This window comes from Numenius arquata, chromosome 2 (genome assembly GCF_964106895.1).
Source record: "Numenius arquata chromosome 2, bNumArq3.hap1.1, whole genome shotgun sequence".
NCBI classification, from domain to species: domain Eukaryota; kingdom Metazoa; phylum Chordata; class Aves; order Charadriiformes; family Scolopacidae; genus Numenius; species Numenius arquata.
The window spans coordinates 121,257,475-121,279,850 of NC_133577.1; the positions used below are offsets into that span (position 1 = coordinate 121,257,475).

The following is a 22,376-nucleotide window of genomic DNA, read 5'->3' on the forward strand; positions in this document are numbered from 1 at the left end:
TCCTGAGATGAAGAATACAGAGGAGAATATCCAGTAGGAATAGAAATATAAGTAAAAAAATATCAACTGCAGTAAACAGAAGGAAATTGAGCAACAAGAATATACTTGCCCATTTTGATTGCCACTATCCATCAGAAAGAGAAAGCAGGGAAACAGAAAAAAACAGGGTAAAGCAAAAGGGGTCACAAACCAATATTTTATTCAAACAGCCCCTTGAATAAAAATATTGTGCATAGATAGATCAAAGGTTCAATTTACATACAGCTGTAGTCTGGAAAAAAGACAAACATCTTTGAAGACTGAAGAATGCGACCCTCAATTATTTCTCAAGTACCTTCTATATACTGTGGCTATTTCAAGGGTCTGTTTTGCAGGTTATGTTGATACAAGCACAAAACCAGGCTATCTAATCCATCAAGAGAACCATATTCACTCACTAAAATTTTAATTTTAAACGATTTACTATTTGATAAAGTTATGAAATAAATCACTGATTATTAAAACTTTGCTGTACTCCATATGCAAAAGGTGATGGTAGATGACAGTGATTTAGTGCTAATCAAGTTTTCTCTAAACTGATATCTGTGCCAGTCAGAGAGATTCATAGTGCTTTTCTAACTCTCTATTTAACTGCACATTTGTTCAAATTTATCGTAACACTTGGATACCAAGGTAAAAGGATATGATGGGTTCTAATTTGTCTACTATCTAGATTACAGTTAAACTACACCTAATAAATACAAAGCTTTTGAATACTCACAAGTATCATTTCCATTTATCTCTCCAGAATCTGTAAATGGCTTGAAATTATTCTAATCAAAAAATACATTACAAACACCCACTACAACTATTTGTAAAGTGCAAAATAAAAACCTAGCTGCAAGCCAAACCAAACAGCGCTTTCACATTAATCTATTTCTACAGCAGAGGTAATTTGCTAAATATGATACTGTAACTACTGTAAAAATAACAAAAAACCAAACAAAAAACCAAACAAAAACCTGCTTTGCTACTATAGTCTATAACATGGCATCTAGCTAATAGAATGAAAAATATAGTATCCAGACCCTTAAAATGACAGCAACAGAGGATACACAAAGCAATGATTCTACAGGTACAGAGCAAGTGGGAGGGGATTGTCAGAGGAACTGGGGTACCTGCACATATTCTATCTTTATAGAATATTTCTTGTACCTTGGATGTTACGATGGGGTTAGAATCATTGCTGCGGATTTTGGGTACATCATGATAACATCAGTGAATTCCACAAAATTTATGAATTTTAAACATAGCTTTTTTAAGTGAATCTGAACCTTAGCAATACTAGACAAAACCAGGGAACCTTCATAGTACTTACATTGGGCTTGTGTTATTGATTCTTCTATTTTGGCTTTAATATAATAAAAGCTGTATGATGGTAACACCAATGCCAAACTGCAACAGAAATGAGACAAGTAAAGCAATTATCTCATTTGCAGTAGTTTTCCAGTTTCAGCTTCTTTGTGTTTTGAAAACAATGAACAAGTTTGGAAATTGGGTCATCACGAGAGATCATCATATGGTGACATACCAGCCTCACACCTTGTAATAGACACAAGTAGGTTCATGCTGGTCGTGAAGTTCCCTGTGTTTATTTACATTCTTGTTTACGCATTTAATTATAAATGCACTTTTCAATGGATAAGCAAAGACTTTTCAAATAATTGCAAGTAATAAAATACATGATTTCTGCTATCTTCCGCTAATACATTGAGCATCCCAATGTAACACAGGTCAAGGTGATCATTCGACTGTAAAAACCAGCAGGTAGTACTGCACGGAATTGCATGCATCATATAACGACAGACTCTCCCTCTATTAATAAAGCAACTACCAGTATGCATTAGGAAATGTAACTGGCAATACTTGAATTCATTACATTCAAGATGCAAAATATTTTCTTGAATCTTACAGTCACCACTAAAAACCTTTGAACACCCTTGTGTAATAACATTTTAATATTTGCAAAGCATTCACAATATATTTTCTTTTAGATAATATTTATTTTTGTTCAAAAAATATAGGGCTTCTTTTTGCCTCTAAATTCAATACATGTGTAGAAGAGTTCAGCTCTAAAAAGGTATATAAAGGACAGGAGGTACGAGTCATCATTAAAGAGGTAGCACCATCTCCCACGTTGCATCCTTAATATTTGTACTCGGATTTCATGACTGTAAAACTGCAACGGTTTCTAATGGATAGCTGCAGAAATTAACATTAAAAAAGTTTTACAATTGAGTCATAAATGAGATGACCTTTAATGATACATTTGCCATTTAAACAGAATGTAAGTGAGATTGCTGAATATTCAGTGATAGCCGCCTACCAATTCTCCTCTAGGGAAATCAGTAGCAGTTTACCTGTCATTAACAGTTACTGCTAGCAGAAATTGCTAATTAAAATCTATAATTTTATGTTTAATAGGTTTGCTGCAATGTGACTCCATGGATTTATTGCTGTATCTTATGCCAGGGAGATCAGTAAGAATTAAGAAGTCATATAAATCAAATGTATTTCTTTACTGATTGCTAGATGGCACAGTCTGATAAAAACCTTTATTTTCTTACAGAGTATAAAGATAGAGGAAGTTCAACAGAAAAAATAGGATGATGAATAAAAAATAAAGTTCTATATTTACATTATCTTGTTAAAACTGATTTGTTTGGTTTTGCATACAAATTAATGTTCTCATTCTCCTTGGCTGTACACCTGTACAGAACATAACAGAAAATGGGAACCAGTTTGGCTGAGGACTACTGTAATTCACCACACTAAAAATATAATTTTGGTAAAAGTTTGACTTAATATTTATACCATCTAGTTTTGAACGAGGATAGTTTAACCTTTCTGAGACTTAGTAAACCTTAACTTGTTTTGGACAATGTCAAGTTGCTACATTCCTTCTAATATTTGATATCTGTGGGCTTAAATGAGTTTAAAATAATATACACACCAATGTTGCATTCAAGGGGGAATGGGCTTTTACCCATTACTTCATTTGTTCACTTGTTCCCTTCCTGCTGTCATTTACTGTGTGATTTTTATATACAAAACAGTTTCATTGTTAATTAGCTAGAACTTGTCACAAAAAGACTGATTTCGGAGGTAATAAGTAGCATAGCTCCTGCCTCTAAGATCTGATGTGAAGATTAGCAGAGTCATAATATAAGCAATGACTGTGACAGAAAAAGATTTGCACAAAACATGTCACATTTTTTCTATTTAGACCAAAATATATCATCTTCTTTTTTAATATGTATATTAGAACAGCAACATGGGGACAAATCGAAGAAAAGATGAAGAGGAGGAATCTAAAAGAAAGTGTACAATTAAGAATCAAACTATGGCGTGATACAGAAAGTAGGACGAAAAGTAAGAATTCTTAACATCAATCATGAACCCCTTTCTTTCCTGCATACTGAAATATCCTAGTGATAAATCTCAACAACTGGATGAAAGACTGAGGTTCTGGCCTTTTGACAGAGCAAAAATTCTGAGCTATAAAGGAAACCAGCAAATCCTACAGGCCTGGATACAAGATTCATAGATTCATAGATTGGTCCAGGCCGGAAGGGACCTCCAAAGGTCATCTAGTCCGACCTCCCCGCAGTCAGCAGGGACACCCCCAACTAGACCAGGTTGCCCAGGGCCTCGTCGAGCTTCACCTTGAATATCTCAAGGGAAGGGGCCTCAACCACCTCCCTGGGCAACCTGTTCCAGTGTTCCACCACCCTCATGGTAAAGAATTTTTTCCTAATATCCAATCTAAATCTCCCCTTCTCCAGCTTAGAACCATTGCCCCTCGTCCTGTCGCTGCAGGCCTTTGTAAACAGACCCTCCCCAGCCTTCCTGTAGGCCCCCCTCAGGTACTGGAAGGCTGCTATGAGGTCTCCTCGGAGCCTCCTTTTCTCCAAGCTAAACAACCCCAGCTCCCTCAGTCTGTCCTCATAGGAGAGGTGCTCCAGCCCCCTGATCATTTTGGTGGCCCTCCTCTGGACCCGCTCCATCAGGTCCATGTCCTTTCTATATTGAGGGCTCCAGACCTGCACACAGTACTCCAGGTGAGGTCTCACCAGAGCAGAGCAAAGTGGCAGAATCACCTCTCTGATGATCTGGTCCTGACTTAGCTAGTACAGAAAATGTAATGCTAAAAATATTAACTAAAATAAAAAAAAAAGATGTTTAACTAAACAAAAGAAGTCAGAGAACAGAAATGAGTTACCTGTAATCAGTGCCATTCACAGCAGTCCATGTATACGTTCTGTTTCCTTTATCAATATATCTCTACAAAGAGATGATGGTGAAAAAATAAATTATTAATTCTGAAGCTTCAACAAGTATGCCCTTTTCTTGAGAAATACAGTGTAAAATCAAGTACAAATTCGATGGAATTTTATTTATTTTTTTCTTAAAAGCATGAGTTGATCTGCAACTCCTTTTCTTAATCATTTTCCTTAAATTATAACATGCAAAAGAATCACCTGTATCCTTTTTATTGAACATAAAAGAAATGCAAGTTTAAATAAAACAAGACAAACATTACCTATCATTTTCCCTTTTAAATTCATTAGCCAGTCCTGTGCAAAACTTTTTCTATGTGATTTAAATTTGATAAAAGATGTTTTCTCCTTTATAGACCATTTTGCAGTGAAGCTATGAAACCAAAAACCCCACAATTATAAAAAAAAAAGATTCTGTAAGTAACTCTTTAATATCAAAACCACCCAGTGCCTGTCCTTTCAGGTCACAGTGCCATGGGCTAAATGAATTTAAATTTGAGTCATATCTACAGACACAGCCAGGTAGACCTGATTGTACAGGCACCCCATGCTAAACTTACATGTGTTTCTAATCTCATTAGAAGGCTCTTGAATTTGTGAAAAAAATTACACGGAAGTAAGTGTTTATTTTTAAATAACTTAATACATTAGGATAAGCTTTACCATACATTTTCTTTTGGTTTGAAAAGTGATGGGATACACACAGTTCCCCAGTTCCCCATAGATTTAATCATTAATGCACCTGGATGACAATGTTTTACTCAGTTTGCCACTTTGAAAACTACGAGTTTATGCCAGTTGTAACATATTATTATTTTACAGTCAGAGATTTGTAAGTATGCCAGCAATGAAGTCTGTGCAGCTGTTGCACTGCAACATCACTAACATTGGTGAAAGATACCACAGGTATATATCTATGCTCGCTCTTTCCTTGTGCTAAAACCTAAGTGTGCAAATGACCATGGTGTCTTTTTTGACATTTATGATTTGAAATGTTCTCATTACCTGGCTGTACAACAGTGTAAATATTTTAATATTCATTTTAGAAAGAAAAGAAGAAAAACAAAAGAAAAAAAGGAAAAAAAAGGAAAAGAAAAAAGTAAAAGAAGATACATTTGTCAGTGTCTAATGTCATGATACATTTTATGTTTAAGGTGAAAAGATGGCTGAAGAGATTTTCATCCAAGCTTATTTATATTTAATAATGTGCCTATACTATTATTTCAGCTCAAGAATAAGCGGACACTTGAACCTAGCACTGGGAGCCCCTCCAAATCAGGCCCAAGGACAGAGGGAGGGAGGGAGGGAGGGAGGGAGGGAGGAAGGAAGGAAGGAAGGAAGGAAGGAAGGAAGGAAGGAAGGAAGGAAGGAAGGAAGGAAGGAAGGAAGGAAGGAAGGAAGAGAGGGAAGGAGGGAGGGAGGAAGGGAAGAACTGGGGTCATATTAAATCCTGTTGCCACCAGAGCTGTGAACATTCTTGAAAGCCAGCTGGCTGAAAACTCCCTTGAAAGATAACCCAGCAGATTACACATCCTCAGGTGGCTGCTCCTGTTCACCTTTGCCTACTTCATTAGTGAGCGTTGTGAGATCATCTCACCCCCAGCTGGTCACTGCCAATGAACCTACGTGTTATTGCAGCTTTTGTGACCCTTCAGTTTTCACTACTGCCCACCCCGACTGCCAGAGTGTGGCAATGCTTTCGTTCCTATGGCATCTTCTCTATTTGTTGGAAAGCCCCTGAGGCCTTGGGAGACTCCAGTGCACCCCACCCACACTTCCTACGAGTCCAGTCTCTATGCTGCAGCATGAGGTCATCTCCCAAGACACTGCTGGGGCCAGCTGCAATACAAAAGGAGAGCAATGCAAACTTAAACCAAAAAGCAAAACAAAAAGGACATCAATTTTAAGCCTCCAGACTGCTACTGTCAGTTCAGAGCAACTGACCACATCAGCCCTTTTTATAAGAAAATATATGAAGCTATCAAGTCCTAAGTGATACACGGCTCACGTGTGGCCCGTGGTCTGAAGCAGCTTTATTCTGGCTTTAGCAGCCTGGAGCTGGGAGGGTGCAACGGCTTGAAGCAGTCACCATTACCAGTCATCTTCTGGCTGGTCCCTTCTTCTCTCAGAGAGGTCCGAGTAGAGGAAGAAACCTTGGGCCATGATGCATGGGAAGGTGAGGAAAATTGATATCACTGGGCACTTGAGCATCTGGGATCAAAAGGCTTGGGATACTCTCTTCAAATACAAATTGTGGTCTGGGCTGTACATAACTGACACATTCTCACACACTGAAGGATGTCACATTCTCCCCCCTTTCCGATGCTGTAGCTGACTCCAGCATGTGCAAGTGTAAATGCTTCCCCTCCCTCCCTCTTCGGGCAAACAGTTGCAGGACCAACTGTTTCTGGTCCTTTTTATCACACAGCCTGAGATCTCTTCAACAACTTTGCCATGAATGCAATTTCTTGTATAACCCCAATGGTGTTACTGTATTTTTGTGTATTGTGTATTTTGCTAATCCTCCCTTTTCTAACTGCCTTAACAGAGCCCTTTTCACCCACAGGATTGGAGAGGCACTCCCTAAACAAAACACCACCGCAAGTCTGAAAATGTCCCAGGCAATCCCTCCCTTCGGGAGCAGCTTATCCCCAACACAGACGCCAGCAGGACTTTGGACTCTCCAACACTGAGTCAGGAATAACCCAGTTTCCCTTCAGAATGGGGACAGGCTGGTGGCTTCCTAGACAGTATGGGCTCCTGATACAGGGGAGGTAGCAGATGAGGCTCACCCTCCCTGCCCCAGGAAGGTCCTATTCTTTCACCGTCCTCCAATAGTGGAACCATTCAGAAAAAGGCACATTTCTTTCACACAGCAGGATTTCCCTGTAGATTGTGAAGCAGCATTGTAAAGCCTTACTCAGGAGGGCTGGGATGGGGGCTTTATTGTAAGAAAGCACAGAAGAGAGTCCTCCAGAAGCCAAGGGGACTTCTGGTACACATTCTCTGTTTTTTAGATGAACATAACAAGAGATGAAAGGCAGCACAAAGTCAGACACAGAGAAGAAGCATGGGCACAGTTAATGAAACTATGATACTCCATCAGTTCAAGGACGATAACTTCACACCTGGACAATATAAGTGTATAAGGCTTGAGTTAAGTTGACTTTCCTCATAGAGACTGAAGTAGGAAAGTATGACTCTGCTGCCTACATGACCATCATTATCATCATCTTTCAATTAAGACTGTCTACAATTACATTTGTCTGCCCCCAATGAAGCTGAGGTTCTGTACTCAAGAAGAGAGTCTATGAGGTTCTACACTTTCTGAATAGGGTATCAGAAGGAAGACAGCACTCAACACTGAGTTAAATTCCCTAGACTCTGCAATTTAATAAAATACCATGACAACCTTTCTCCAACGAAGTCACAATCTTGGTGGAGGCAGTTGAATAAACATACAGATTTTAATCTCTCTCCTGACAGGTGGACACACATGCAAGTAAAGCCACTGATCTCCTCAATGACACCCGTAGCTCAGGAATAAAAAAATGCCTCTGATGGATTTGAACAGTTGTGAAGATCTTGAGTATGGCTCCTGTCCTGATTTGCACTCATTTTAAATTGCAGCATGCTTTGTCAAATCCAGTGTAGATACTAAGAGGCTGAGGAATGGTCATGAGATGTCCATCTCTGGAGCCCTCAGTGCAGGAAAGACATGGACCTGTTGGAGCAGGTCCAGAGGAGGGCCATGGAAATGATCAGAGGAATGGAACATTTATCCTATGGGGACAGGCTGAGAGAGTTGGGATTGTTCAGCCTTGAGAAGAGAAGGCTCCAGGGAGACCTTTTTGCAGCCTTTGAGTAATTAAAGGGGGCTTACAAGAAAGACGGGAACAGACATTTTAATAGGGCCTGTAGCAATAGGACAAGGGGTTTTAAACTAAAAGAGGGTAGATTCACACTAGATATAAGAAAGAAATCTTTTATGCTGAGTGTGGTGAAACACTGGAACATGTTGACCCAAGAGGTGGTAGATCCCTGGAAACATTCAAGGTCAGGTTGGACGAGGCTTTGAGCAACCTGATCTAGTTGAAGGTGTCCCTGTTCATAGAAGGAGGGGGTGGAATAGATGACCTTTAAAGGTCCCTTCAAACCCAAATTATTCTATGATTCTAAGTATGTTCCCAAAGGCCTGTTGCAAAACCAAGTGACCATGAATTTCACATTGTGAAATCACAGCATGGATGAAAGCTTGAGACATATTTCAGAAAATTCAGCTGCATTTTCAGCATGGTCTAGCAATGACAATGTGCATTGCCCCTGATTTTCACCCATGAAGACAAGTAAGTTTCTACCATGTTTAATGCAAAAACAGACTAGGACTATGAATTTTTTTTTTTTTTTTTTCTGTATCAAAATGTGAATAACTATATAAGAATCTTCCCTCAATGCAGAATTGAGTCAGAGGACCGGTAATAGGAACTGCTCAGTATTGGGCATTACTTGGTGAAATCTGGCCAAAATTTAAAGCAAAGTTTAGAAGTTGCTAGCTCCTACTAGACCATGAACAGAAGTAATGAATGTGCTGTTTTTAGCAGAATAAAAACCCCTTAAACTCTGAGGCCTGATTTCCTATCAATTTTCCTTGATTAGATTCTGTAGCGTATGCCTTTTGGGAAGGAGGAACTTTTCACTGTAACATTCTGCCATTTAAGTACAAACAGCTGAGCCACTGGAGATATCAAAGTTATCAACAGGAGAGAGCAGCTAATAATATAAATGAAAAATTACCTGCACACTCCCAAGCAATTCTGCTGAGTATTGTTATGGTGTGCTTATATATATAACAGTTGTGTAGTGTCTGCTTGGTGTTTTATTTGCTTCTGCTAAGTTTTATTTGCATTCTTCTGATAAGTCATTAAATTACCTGTCTTCAAGCTGTTTTACATTGTGTAAAATAGTTTTCAAAAATCTGTTGTAGAAGTGTAACTGTGGGGCATAATCTGGCCAGAACTGCTCCTTTGGTATGCCAGTCATGAATTCTTCTCATTAAGGTCCCCAAAGAGTAGGGCATACGTGTAAGGAGCCATATCTATTTGAGTATTTTCTATTGCTAGGAAACAGTAGCAATCTTTGTCACGAATGACCATTTTGGACAAGAAAATAAAGAACTCAACAAGCTGTTCAGAAAGCATAAGTATGTAATATAACTGTAAGATGAATTTGCTTATTCCAAATAGCCTTCTTTTATGGCATATAGATGTTATATTTTTTCTCACTATTTTCTTCCCATTCAACCACAATATAAACTACCAAACCCATCCTCACACATTTCCACAGGCAAATTAAGTACTTTGTTTTGGGATTCATCCACAGAAGTAGGCTGGGTCCATTTCCTGGTGAACAGAGTGTAAGACCTCATCAACAACTGCCTGATTAATGATGCACCAAAGAAACCAAGAAACAAAACAATTCTTCTTTTCATAAGTACATAATTTCTTTTAGTATAAGCCAGTAGAACTAGCAAATCTAGAGGGAAAAATGATACAAACTGATGTTACAGAATGAACATCTTTTCATCATTTCATAGTATTTTTCTGGTTTTGTTTGTTCCTGTAAATGTAATTGCTTGTGTTCCTGTCTTACCTCATCTTGGGACTTGACCAGTGTTTCAAATGTTTTTTCTCCACTTTCTCCATCTATCATTTTTTTCCGAATCTATTGGCAAGGAAGAAAAAAAAAAAAAAAACCCTAGGTATTATATGTATTATATATATAATACTTCATATAATATATATAATATATAAAATATATATTATATAATATAATATTTCATAAAAACACAGGAAACGGTAATGCATATGAAAACCATAGCTCTTAAAAAAAAAGTTAAGTTTATGATTTTCTGAGTTTTCTGATTAAAAGTTGCTTTATCCAAATATATACTGAATCAGGAGAGTCATGAAGCAACAATTCCGGTATCCTTTGCAGAACAAGACCATCCCATAAAACCCCTTGATGTTGGGCAACAGGCAGAGTAGGCATTCTGTGTGGATGAGAAGTTTTGTCTAGCATTAGATGTGCTTCTCAGCACATCTGTGTGATTCTGGTAGCAGCAGTGATTTACAAAAACGTTTTTATTCCACTCTGATAGCAATTCCTCAATGAAGCAGGAGTTTCAAAGAAATTTAAGGTTGAATTTAACAGATACCAATAGAGTCATTGTGAAAGAACAATTTCAAGCCAAGTAAAAAAAATGTGCTAAAAAAGTAAAATGTTTAAAAGAAGTAAAGCATTTATAAAAACTCCATTTTATTTCACAAACCTAACAAACTGTTTTTAAAAATTCTGATTTCTGAACATATTACAAAATTTTTAACTGAAAAATATACAGAGGGATTTCCTGTCAACACTTAACTTTATTTCTCAGTTCTCTCTCACCACAACAATAAGCTTGTGTTAGTAAGAGATAGAAAAACACTTTTAAAATATTTCAGGTAATATATTAATAGCCTATTAAAAAGTATTCTGTTCTAAAAAAAAATTACAAGCCCCCTCAACAGGAATTGCCACTTAATGAAGAAGAATTATTTAAATAGCAATTGTGATGTCTTTAAAAATTAGAGGAATATAATGTATTGCCCATGAATACTGGTTCTCAGTTTGTTTCATTATAACTTTATCTCTCTTTGAAGTCATCATCTGGATAAAATTTAGAGTTGAAATTCATAGCAAAATAGATTCCTGTTCAAAATCTAGAACATTTATCACTTTTCAGTTATTATACAGTGAAGTACAAGCAGCAACAGTTACTAAGAAACCAGGTAATCTCACCTCAACTTTAATATCATTTTCCAATTCAGCATCTAGAAAATCCAGTGTAACAGGTTCCTGGGATTTAGGATTCTGAAGCAGAAGATATTGGATGATCAAATAATAAAGACAGAGTACCATAATGTTACAAATCATTCTAATCCCTTCATTTCAAAGGAAGCTACTTAACTGGGCTTACTTACCCATCTATTTTAATCTCTTATAGCATGATGAATTACTAGTGGCCCTTTCTCATTTATTTTATTTTAGTGGGTAGAGGGGTTGATTGACAATTCATACATGAAAGGATCTCAAAGCCTAGTTTTATCAGTAACTGAGCACTGTTTCTCATATGATTACCAAAACAAAAAATTGTCATTAGCTGAAACTATTACTTCAAGACTAGCATAAATTCTGATAATGACATTTCTAGCCTTACAGTGATTTAGCTATACTAACTCATTTACAGGGCAGACTAAAGTCCTTTCTTTCAAAATGATGATTATATTCCTTCTATCCTAATATTCTTTGGCAAAGGTATGTGACAAAGGTACGTGTGACTCTTCTATCAAGGAATGCAAGTGTGTTTCATCACACTTTATGTATGTAATTCCAGTTCCTACTAGAAGAAAGTAATGTCCTGAATAGCTGGTAAAAGATGCCTTCATATAATAGTCTGGAGCATTAAGAGCTTAACGGTAGTCCCTGTTCTCAAGACTGTAATATAGAATAGTGTTAGAAGACAAAAGATTTTTCCTTCATATTCTTGAGGAATATATGTGTGTGTTTCTGGATACATGAAATCATTCCTGTTCTTAGCAAGTAAGGCTTACTGTCTGCGAAGATAAAAGCCAATAAGCTTATTCTAAGAAAGAAAATATGCCCTGAAAAGATTTCAGACAAAGGTTTTGGGTATTTATTTTAAATATCTACTGATAACTTCAAAGAATTTTTTATGTTTCTATTTATATAAGATCAATACAACTAGCAACTTTAGTATAATAACATTAACATATACTTTCTACTAATTAAAAACAATTTAATTATTCTTATGCATTTTCTCTCCCCCCGCCCCCAAGAAATCCACACTCTCAAAATAAATAGCAAAAGGCTAAAATGTAAAAATAAATTTAAAAATACATTTTCTTACATGCAATGGATAATGAATAGCATGGTCAAACCCAAACAGCATGCATGAAGGCATTGGCATGGCAGAGGAGGCATTTATGAAGTTCACATTTCATTCCAACACACAAAGGAACAGAGAAGAAAAGAAATGGTAAAAAAAAAGCAAAAAAAAAAAGCCATCACATCAAATCAAGGTCAATATTCATTTCAAATGATAACCTGGGCTAGCCATAGTTAAGGAGTCCCAAAGAGAAAATAGTCAACTTTAACAGTCCTTCAAAGTTCAAGTATACATTAACTGCTTGTTCTTATTATTTTTAAGACTTACATCACCACACAATGTTTATAAGGTACTTATTAATGACTTTTAATAGGTGAAGAAACTAAGCATGGATAGATACATTATGTGATGTGCCTGAGGCACAAGGAAATCCATTAGAAATTAGAATAGAAGATTCCTAGCCCCATACTTTAAATGGAAGACTATTTTCCCCGTTATATCTTTTTCCCCCAATAATGTGTTTTTAGCAGTATTTGGGCTCCATAATTTTTTCTTCCAAGGTTGCCATTTAGTGGGGTTTATTCTAAGCCATGAAGAAACAAACTTACTGTGCAGTTTGCTCTTCTCTTTTTCCAGTCATGCACGTGGCATGACTAGAATAAGCGCAACACCACCACATTCACCAGCACAACTTAATAAAACAAAACAGAAGTAAATCACTAGCAATGAAGCATGCAAATAAAGGGATTGCAATCCATCTTCAGCATGAAAAATAAAGGCAAAGATCTATTACTTCAATGACAAATCAAGAAGGAAACCAAGAAAGAAAGAACTGGTGCAGCAACATAAAAAAACCCCCGTTTATTAAAATGCCGTCATGTTCTGAGATCAGTTTTCTCACAAATTCTATGGAAGTTGTCTTTGCTGAGTTTCAGAAGCCTAGTTCCCACTCATACTTGAAGTACTAATGAAGCCACAAGCTGTTAGGCTTTTAAAATGATTGGATGGTAAGAGGGCAGCAAAATCCTGGGTCTCAGAGGGAGCCCAGGAGCATCTGGAGTGGTGGGAGCCCATAGCTGCACCTCACTGGGCAGCCAGCACAGCCAGGCGAACCCAGCACCAGCCAAGGGTGCCCCAAAATTGGAAATTTTTTATGTTCCAGTGCTGCTTTCTCCAGTGTACAAACAAAAAAAATCTAACCTGGAGGTGGTCTTCTAGACGTGGTATAAACACAGCCACCTGAGACTCGGTGAAATCACTGAATTGAATTAGGTCAGGATTTTACATCATGTTTTACTGGTGCTGTTATGTAGGCCACCAGTTTTGCATTATATATTCCCATATGTGTAAGAAATTAACATGGTATACTGTACCTAATTTTGTTATTTTGCTAGTTACATAGATAATCTATTCCTTTAATGATTTTTAAGTTTTCATTAAGTGTTTTCCACTCAGGGATTGTGTTGCATAAATGTTACTAATTTTCTTTTCCCTGTTCGCTTAATGGCAGTTAATCCTCTGGAGCTGGATTTGCTAAACTGAGAAACCTGATGGAAACAGCAGATAAAACATATGCCCTACTCTGACTTCCCCAGAAAAAAAAATGAAGAGTTCATTCGGATTCTGTAATGTTATACAGCATACACTGTACAATGAAACTTGGCAATAAAGTCATAAGAATGATCTTTTGACTTTGGGTTTATGCAAGCAAAGCCAGCACAAGTAGTCTCTTTTTTTTTTCCAGTCTTCAAATTCATTTCAAAATCTGAAGAATAATTTTTACAGCACAGCTCTAATTAGCACCTATTAGTAAAGCACCATAATTTAATGGAATGCCCTTCACTACAGCCAATAACATGTTTTCTATTATTTAAACAAGGAAGGATGCAAGCTTCATGCTTTTGGAAGCTGTTTGTCAAAGTAAACAGTTCTCTAGTTAGGTTTTTCCTAGTAAGCAGGGCAGAAGCTTTCTAATTGTATTTCCAGGTCTATGCACTCTAATGCACTAATCACCTCCATCCAAAGTTACCTGTACATTGGGTCTCCTTTTTCTCAATTTAACTTTTGGTATGCCCACACCAATTTGCTGAAGTAACAAAAAAGCAGTAATTTTCACACTCTTAGTAAACAGCCTCCTTAAAGAATGGAAGTCTTCCCTCAACGTCATAGTCTCCAGTCACATTTACTGTGAGCAGAAGCTAGACCTCATTCCGACCAAGAGCTCTCTACCAGAATTACACACAGGTTTTGTCCAGGGAAACAAAAACTAAACGTATGTTAAATGATATGAATTAAGTCATCGGAGAGCTCTTCCTCCTACTTACTCTGCTAGAATTAAAATATAGAATAAGAAGAGTTTTACTTTTTGTTTACCATTATAACTGGTCTTAAAACTACCTCTCCTTACATTTCTTTCAAAACTATAAACCATAAGACAAAATACTGGGCCTATCCATCTGTGGGCTATCCACCTGTTATCTCTCAGGACAATGCAAAAAATACACGCACATACAGACAGACACACAAAGAAAATTGGTAGAAAAACATAAAATTAAGCATTTGTTTAAAAATGTAATATAACTACACAAACTTGAAAAATTGAATTATAAGCAGTTTAAAACTATATTAAAGTGAAAGTTAAAAAAAACCCATTTTCTATGTTATGGTTTGAAATGATTTTTGCTTGCAAATAAGAACATGATAGGAAAGTTCTTACTGATTTTAATAACCTTTTGAACCTGTCATTTGTTAAAATTTGTCAGTTGTGCAAATGTCTTTGCAAGTTCTGAATTTCTAGGGGCTTTTTTTTTTTTTTTTGTAAGATCATACTGCAAGACAATTTCCTAAAATATTGTGTTGAAGCAGTTTTGATTTGAGGTAACAGGTTTTCAGGAGGAAAGCAGAAGACATTCAGAAGAAGGAACCAGTGGAAGTTTAATACACCCTCACCTCTTCAAAGGTAAAGACGTAGTTATGTTTAAGTTTACATCTATTGAAAAATTGCTGGCAAAGAGGGTTAAGATGTTGTTTGTTAATAAGTTAACAACTACCAGGAGGTTCAACTAAAATTAATATGACATGTTAAAGAAAGTCCATGAGTTCTAAATACATCTGTCTTTGTAGTGTACCTTAGTTTTAAAACGTAGTTCTTGTATCAGTCTGAATAGCATGCACCACCCCAAACAAACTGGGAGTGAAAAAGTCTAGTCTGTGTAACTGTTAATAACAACAATAACAACAATAATAATGCATATGCTTAATATTACATTTAGACATTATTCTACAACATAAAACATAGCATATAAAATATCCTTTTCTAAACATACTCTAAATCAAACAATTAAGCAGTATGTGAAAGCATCTCTGGACTTACATATTTTTTTAAGTAGAAAAGTACACAGAGAAACCGTGACAATTAATTTCCTAATAATCAATCTCAGTCTGCCTAGATTTAGTTGGGATGAGCTGAGTTTTTCACTCTCAAACAAGGGTTCTTTATTCTTCAGTGTTATGAGTTTACACTGTAGCATAATAGCACATGAGATTAACAAAATCCATACCCATCAGTTCGTCACAAAATTGTGCCTAAAACAAGAATACTACATTGTTTCATTTTATATTCCTTCTGTTAACAAAAAGATACTTTCATTTGCATATAAGGAAAAGGTAAATAGACCACTCACTATCATCCGAGTTTCTAATAATCTCTAATAAGGAAAAGATTTGGTCAGTAATAATGCATATAGTTGTTTCAGAATAATTCACCAAGCAAAATCATCAAATCAAAACTTTTGTTTTTTAACACATGAAAACCTAATGCATGTGTTGAGAAACTGAAGTTCATCTGAATTACGAAGACTATATAAAAACCTTATTTTCTTTTTTTTCTTCTTTTCTTTTTAAAAGGGTCCTTTCAAAATAAATCAAAAGGGATATTTCATCAATAGTTAAGATCAAGTTATTCTTTCTCTTCTTCAGAAATATTTTTTTCTTTCTTCTTTTGTTACACACTTGGCAAAAGATTTCAAACATACTCATTACTTCACCAGGAAATTAATTCACGTATTCACAGTGCTGACTTCCTGCAGCTTAAGAATTAAACGAATCACTAACATATGTAGACAAATTTCATTTCTTTCTCTGCTTTTGACAGTCCAACAGTGAAATACTGAAAAGGGGCTCTGCTGTCCCTCTTGTAGCTATGATAGGACTTTCTGACGAAGAGACAAGAGAGGACAGTCACACAGCCCAGAGGTCAAGGACTTGCTGCTATTCTGCCACAGGAACATGGCTGGGAGGAATAAAGTAGTGGATATGCATCCAATTTACAAAACCCCAGTATTTCCATGCCTAAAGGCAGCAAATACAGGCTTCCATTACTTAAGAAGTTTTTCTAAAGTGTACTAAGTGCTAAAAAATAACTTACAAGTAGGGTGCCACTAAAGTTTAAAAGCTTTATCAGCCTTTTTTGCCTGTGTATTGACAGCTTGCATTTATCTTGGCCATATATTGCTCAAACCATCTTAACGAGAAATTTTAATATTGCCAACTACATGAATACATTGTTTGGTCTTCAATACTTATAGTGATTCATTATTTCTAATTTTTTATCTGTAAACAATCCATACATGTCTCTCAATCTGGAGTGGTTTTTTTTAATTATTAAATATGTGTGTAAAATATACACCTTTTTTTTTATTTTATCAATAAAGAAATTCAGTACAAGGCAATGCTGGCTTTTGTGCTGACTAAACCAGATTTGGATGAAGCCATACATGTACCACAGATTTTCTATTTTTCTATTTTAATATTTACTATTGCTCTCTGGCACTTTCAACAGATCTTAGATGTTTCTGTTATTTGTAACAATGTCCCCTTATTATAGAGAAATAAAATAGAAGCGTTTTCATACCTTTGGTTGGAGATTTGGATGAAGTAGCACATAACCATTAGGATCAATTGCAAAATAGTATCCATTTGGACAAAGCTGAAAGAAAGAAATTAAATTTAGCATTATAATGTTTTAAGTAATAAAGAAAGATTAATGGTTTTCAAGCAATGGTCCCATTAAGGAAAATGCTTTGCCTCAGACATCATGAAATATGTAGGATATCAACATACAGAAGATAATTTCTTAATATTTACTCTTTTAGAATCATAACCTTGGAACGGGCTGCCCAGGAAAGTGGTTGAGGCACCATCCCTGGAGGTGTTGAAAAGACGGGTTGACATGATGCTGGGGGACATGGTTTAGTATGTTTTTTTTTGTCAGTTAGGTTGATGGTTGGACTAGATGATCTTGAAGGTCCCTTCCAACCTAGATGATTCTATGATTCTATGAATAATCTAGGCTGATGGAACCACTGGAGGTCACCTGGTACAACCTTCACTGAATGCAGAGCTAACTTCAAAATAAAATCCGAGTTCAAAGTTGGACTAGGTTTGAAAGAGTCTTTGAATACTTCCAATTGCAATTCCACAGCCTCTCTGGGCAACCTGCTAAAGTGTTTAACCACCCTCACAATGATTTTTTTTCCTTATTTCCAGTTGGAATTTCCATTGCCACAACTATGTCAATTGCCTCTTGTCTTTTCTATACATTTTCAAGAAAAGTCGAGGTCCATCTTCTCTATAACTCCCATTGAGTAACCCATTAGGTTTCTTCTTCAAGTCTGAACAAATCCATCTCTCTTAGCTTCTCCTCATATTCCATGTACTCCAGCCCCTTGGCCAACATAGTGGCTCTGCACTGGACTCTGCCCAGCAGCTCAGTGTATTTCTTGTACTGGGGAGATCAAACCTGGACACAGTACTCCTGATGCAGCTGTTCACTGCACAGCTGGCCTCTTTTACTGCTAACATATCCTCAGCTTGTCTTCCACCATGACCTCCAGGCCCTTTCCTGCCTTTTGAGGCATTTTGTCCCAGCTTGTTCTGTGGAATGGGATTATTCCATTCTAGATGCAGGACTTCGTATTTGCTTTCGGTCAAATTTGTAATGCTTTGCTTTCTCAGCTGTTATTTTCCATGAACTAGTGATGTTCTAGGAAATTCCCTAGCTAGATGTCTTAATATATAAATACATCATAATGAGGAGGGTACAGACACACATGTATATTAAATAATTTTCTATAAAGAACTGTCCTATATAAATGCTAAGTATTATTATTAGATGCAATAATTGTTTACTCTACACTGTGATAAGACCCAAACACTCAACTAAACTGCAGTGCCCTAAGCTACAGAAAAATGATTGCTTGGAATATATCACCCAATGTAAAAGATGGCTTTTGCACATGCATCGTGCTGGACAATTCACACAGAAGCACATATATGGCTGGAGAGAAAACCATCAAAACATCTACAACAATGGAAAATAATATATGAAAAGAAGCCTGCTGGTATTTTGACTCACATCCAGTCACTGCTGCATGACTTATGAAAGAGCATGCAGAGAAATCATACATAAATCAGACATAAAGAGAAAGCACTAACACAAGCAACTTACCGTAAATCGGGGTGTCAGTTTTTTTATGTCCTCCAAAGAGACATCAACCCCCATTACTCCAAGAATCAGCTGATTCTGGTAAGATTCCAAAATGTTAGAATATATTTTACATATTTACAATGCAGAATAACTGCAGCAGTCAGTGAATTTTTATTTTGCCTTTGTCTCATGTTTGACAGACACTACTTGAAAAAATTGCCTATTTACTTATGTTTCTATTCTAAATATTTTAAATAATATCCAAATGATTCAAAATAACATTCAATGCATTCAGAATTTAGTACAGAATATGAAAACTGATTATGAAGATTAGTATGAGCGTTTTCCTGGATGAATAAACAATAAATGTAACAACAAAACAGGTGAAAGAAAAAGTGATGCATTAATATTGACGATGTAGATACTAAATTACTAGCATCAATATAGAGCTACTATTGCACAGTTACGTTGGGCAGTTGATAAGTAAGACTCCAAAACAATTAAACTCTTTTGGGCATGGTGTAATGATGAATTAAAAACCCCATAACAAACCCCAAAAAACCCCAGTGACTGTAACATTCATCAACATTTCAAATCAGGGACTCGGGCACCACATTTATTTCACTTGTAATTTATTTTCCTACTATAGAAAAGGGGCGCAGGCATTTACATAGTATCACCTGAATCCTTTCTCCATATTAAATAAATTCAGAATATATATTGGAAGATGCATCTTCCAGTGTGTAACCTAAAATTCAGGTAGAGCCATAAACCAAGCAGATTCAAGTTCTCTTCTTGTTCCTCTGTGCTGGACCACAGCTGTTTTACTTCTTAGAAAGCCATCCTTTGATAATCAGTAGTCTCTCACCTTGCAACTAGACACAGTGAATTCCAGGCATAATCTTGTAGATTATGAATCCTTTTTTGGTTGGTTGGTTGTGGGGTTTTTTGGGTTTTTGTGTGTGTGTGGTTTTTTTTTTTGTTTGTTTGGTTGGTTTTTTTAAGGGAACTAAAAGAACTATTCTGAAAATAAATAAAAGAAATTGCAGTGATCAAATTCACATTTATCCATTCTGAGTCTATGTAATATCTGAGAAACTGAATCAAAGAATATCTTTTCTTAACTTCTGTATATTTTGACCTGAATGAACATGAGAATCACACCAAATGTACAGTATTTACTACATGCTGTAAAGCATATTCTAGGTCTGATTTTTAAAAAGCAGCATTTTGATTTTGTGAAAACGACATAGATTGATTCCTTATCAGACTGCAATAGAGATGGGGAATTGCATTTACTTAATACTTAGATTTTAATCTAAGTACACAGTACTATTTTCTATTATCATTACAACCAATTAATTTAAATTCTCTACATTATTGCCTTTTACCCCGAAATGTCATAGATTCACAGTTCTGTTATAAAATTATCTGGGCTTCCTTTCTCAGCAAGGGCTAAACAGTATCATCATCTACTTCCCATCTATTGAGCACTTAGCGCATTCCCACTGCCACCAGGTCACAGAGGTAGATCAAGAAATGTCATTCCCTGAAGCTCAGAAATACAAAAGGGTGTTTTCCAGTTCCCAGGAGGTTATCATGCAACTAGAGATGACCCCTTTGTTTCTGATGTACAAGACAATTAAACTGTAGAAAGCTCTATGGAAATACACATTTTTCTAGGAGTTTAGCATTACATTTAATTCAATTAACTGTTTTTGGTTTTTTTTGGTTTTTGTTTTTTTTTTTTTGCTTTAAGTAACAGCTTACTATTTTCCCATTTTGTTCCTTTGTTAGATTGAAGACAGGCAGAGTTCCTGTAATCACAAGGCCCAGCTCCTAGGAAATAATCACATATAGAGGGGAGAAAAAGACTTTTTAGTTAAATAACAAATATTGAACTAAAATATATTAGAACAATCCAGGGATTACTGTAGCCAAACACTATTAGAGTACTGACTTTTAGCTTGTAAAAAAAGAAAAAAATAAGACTATTTCATTGGTTTTATGCATAGAAAGCTAAAATAACATTTTTTGTGTCTGTGTTAGTGAGAATAATAAATTGCTTTTTAAAAATAAATGGTGGGCAACAAATTAGGATATAATAGTTTAATAAAAACAAAATGTAAAAATAAAATATAATAGTAAATGTAAAATATAGTAGTTTAATACAAAATAAAAGTTATGAAAACATGTTTACAGCTACAGTTCAAACTATACTAAAAACTAGAGATAGTAGGGAAAAAGAGAAAGGAAAAAGAAGGGGAAAGGGAAAGGGAAGGGGAAGACGGTATTGAGGCAAGGGATTTAACCTTATTTGGGAATATATAAAAAATTTGTTTTTTCCTTTATTAACAGTCACAACTCATACTGAAAATAGGATCCGGAAACCTGTAAGTTTAGATAGCCTGAAAAGATTTGTTTTCTGTCCTGAAATATCAACAGTCAGATTTCTACCTTTCTTTGTCCTAATGTTTGGGTCTTATTTCAAATTTTTCTCCCTTACTGATGCTTACTCCTTCCATGTATTTTATTGAGGATTTATATCACTTCTCTGCCTTTGTTTGATTAGGAAAAAAAAAAAAGCTAAAACACTTTATTAATCCACTCTGATGAGATTAGTTCTCCATTTGCCCAGTCAAGTAGCACCTTTTTGAATTTTAAACCAACCTTCATGAACTTAAGTTTGTGTATCAAATTAAAAATGATGAAATCACAGTTAGTAACTTTACAACATTTTTAGAAGAATAAGAGAAGCAAGAAATGGAAAAGAGAGAAGAGGATATATTTTAGAAATAGCACTGAAGAGATATGTAACGAACCAGTAGTGGAATGCATGGGGAATAAACCCTCTCCCCCGCAAAAAATATACAGTTAGAGAGGACAATAATTGTCAATGAATTATGACTAACTGGTAAACATAAAAGTATCTGACAATTCTGGAATTATCTTGCAGAAAGTGAGGCCAGAGCAATACTGTAACAGAAACTGAAGGAACAGGGCAGGAACAGAGGTGTGAATTGCCACAAATACATCAAATTATTAAAGACAGTCCTGAAAGACAACATCAAAAGAAAGTATCTCTTTAGGATTTCATAACCTGAACTTAAGCTCAATTCAAATGTGGCCTCATATAATACACTTTGCGTTATTTTAGCCTTAGCACCAAACCAGGCACTGGACAGGAAGACAAAAAGTATAGGACAAAGTCCAGTGAGGCACAAGCAGAAGAAGGACAAGCCCTACAGGAGGGAATTGCTTTGGGGAATTTAAGACAAAGACCAAGTGTGACAAGTTAGTACCAATCCCTGCTAAACCCAAGCATCAGGAAAAGGCTCCAGAGTGGATTAGATACACCTGTGCCCTTATGCGCCCACCTGTGATGAGAAAGTCCACAAATTTCAGCTTTTACCTCAACAGTTTTGTTTGGGTTGGTCTTCACTTAATAAATATATTAGGGAAAAGAACATGTCCTACTTTTTATAGACATATATGTATGCACACACAAAAATATATATATACACATATAATTATTTATACACAAACACACATACATAACACACTAATGCAGAAAAGTTTGAAAGAAAGACTGAATGAACCCACTGAAAATGCAAAGCAACACACC

The 22,376-nt window shown here is 36.0% G+C and overlaps 1 protein-coding gene across 6 annotated transcripts in view; it reads right to left on the minus strand.

The window, feature by feature from the left end:
* CACNA2D1 (calcium voltage-gated channel auxiliary subunit alpha2delta 1) overlaps window positions 1-22,376 on the minus strand; it is a 420,472-nt gene that overhangs the window by 30,466 nt on the left and 367,630 nt on the right. Inside the window, exons 16-23 of one of the 6 annotated variants that reach the window (XM_074144313.1) lie at window positions 20,522-20,590; window positions 18,773-18,847; window positions 17,177-17,251; window positions 11,157-11,228; window positions 9,969-10,040; window positions 4,262-4,323; window positions 1,358-1,434; window positions 761-790 (exon numbers count right to left, since the gene is read on the minus strand). In XM_074144313.1, the coding sequence (XP_074000414.1) occupies window positions 761-790; window positions 1,358-1,434; window positions 4,262-4,323; window positions 9,969-10,040; window positions 11,157-11,228; window positions 17,177-17,251; window positions 18,773-18,847; window positions 20,522-20,590 (532 nt within the window). Of the gene's footprint in view, window positions 1-760; window positions 791-1,342; window positions 1,435-4,261; window positions 4,324-9,968; window positions 10,041-11,156; window positions 11,229-14,293; window positions 14,351-17,176; window positions 17,252-18,772; window positions 18,848-20,521; window positions 20,591-22,376 lie in introns of all 6 variants that reach the window. The other 5 variants (XM_074144312.1, XM_074144311.1, XM_074144310.1 and 2 more) reach the window with 5 other exon arrangements.